This window comes from Protobothrops mucrosquamatus, unplaced genomic scaffold (genome assembly GCF_001527695.2).
Source record: "Protobothrops mucrosquamatus isolate PMUCROS unplaced genomic scaffold, P.Mucros_1.0 scaffold677, whole genome shotgun sequence".
In the NCBI taxonomy this organism is placed as follows: domain Eukaryota; kingdom Metazoa; phylum Chordata; class Lepidosauria; order Squamata; family Viperidae; genus Protobothrops; species Protobothrops mucrosquamatus.
The window spans coordinates 152,143-153,226 of NW_015386964.1; the positions used below are offsets into that span (position 1 = coordinate 152,143).

The 1,084-nt window shown below is 66.5% G+C and overlaps 1 protein-coding gene across 1 annotated transcript; it reads right to left on the reverse strand.

Annotated features, from left to right (window-relative positions):
- Positions 1-250: 250 nt before the first annotated feature.
- NHLH2 (nescient helix-loop-helix 2) lies at positions 251-643 on the reverse strand. The gene has a single exon (XM_015818082.1). It carries the CDS (start codon positions 641-643, stop codon positions 251-253), a length of 393 nt encoding a protein of 130 aa, XP_015673568.1.
- Between the last annotated feature and the right edge of the window lie 441 nt (positions 644-1,084).

The following is a 1,084-nucleotide window of genomic DNA, read 5'->3' on the forward strand; positions in this document are numbered from 1 at the left end:
GGGTTCTCGAAACTTTGCTGAAAGGGGACCCTATCCTGGGGAAACGTTGAGGCGGGAGGGAGCTGAAGGAAGGGGCAGGTCGAGACCGCCCCTCCCTCCAAGACAGGGAGCCTCGGGGAGGGGGTTGACCTGGGGAAGGAGCGCTGTCGGCAAGGCCCAGCCCCGACGGACACGGCTCCGGAGGGACCCGGCGGCCTGTCCACCGTGCCTGTCGTCCTTCCCCGCGAGCCCTGGTCCCCGGGCGCTTGCCCTACACGTCTAGGACATGGTTGAGATAAGATATGTAGCAGATGGCCAAGCGCAGGATCTCGATCTTGGAGAGCTTCTTGTCCGGAGGCAGGGTGGGCAGCAGCTTGCGCAGCTCGGCAAAGGCCAAATTGAAAGCCTCCACGCGGATGCGCTCCCGTGTGGCGTGGGCCGACCGATACTTGGCCGTGGCTCGACGGCGCCGCCGCTTCTCCTCACGGCTCAGCGGCTGCGGCGGATGGGCCGCTGAGCGACCGCCTCCTGCGCCCTCGCCGTTTGGCGCCTCCAAGTCGGAAGCGCAGCAGCTCCGCAGCCCCTTGGCTTCCAGGGACTCCGGGTCGGACGGCGCTGACGACAGGTGGTCCGAGTCCACGGCCTGGTCTGGGCTCAGCATCATCTGCCGGGCGAGGAGGCAAATCATCATCATCATAAAAATAAACACGGGAGGTCAGTCAGTGCTGTCCGTTGCGTGTGCTCCCCCGCCCGGCTCGTGATGGGCGGAAGGGAGCCAAGCACACCGGCTTGCGCCCTTCGTCCGCCCGCCTTCCCCGCCACCCGTCCGTCCCTCCCTGCCCTGATCAAGGTACCGCAGCTTTTGTCCGAAGCTCCCGGCGGGAGTCCGCGGGTGCATCTGGGGAGCCTGGGCCGGGTTGATCGCGTGTGCCTGCCGCTTACTTCGCGCGCACGAGCCGGCGAGGCCGGTTGAAGATTTTGGACGTCGAAGGGAGCTGCTGCTGCTGCTGCTGCAAGCAGGCCTGGCGAGGAGGCTCGCTTGAGCTGCCAAGGCTGGGTGTGAAAAGAGGCTGCTGGCCGCCTTTGACTGGGGTGGCGCGATAGG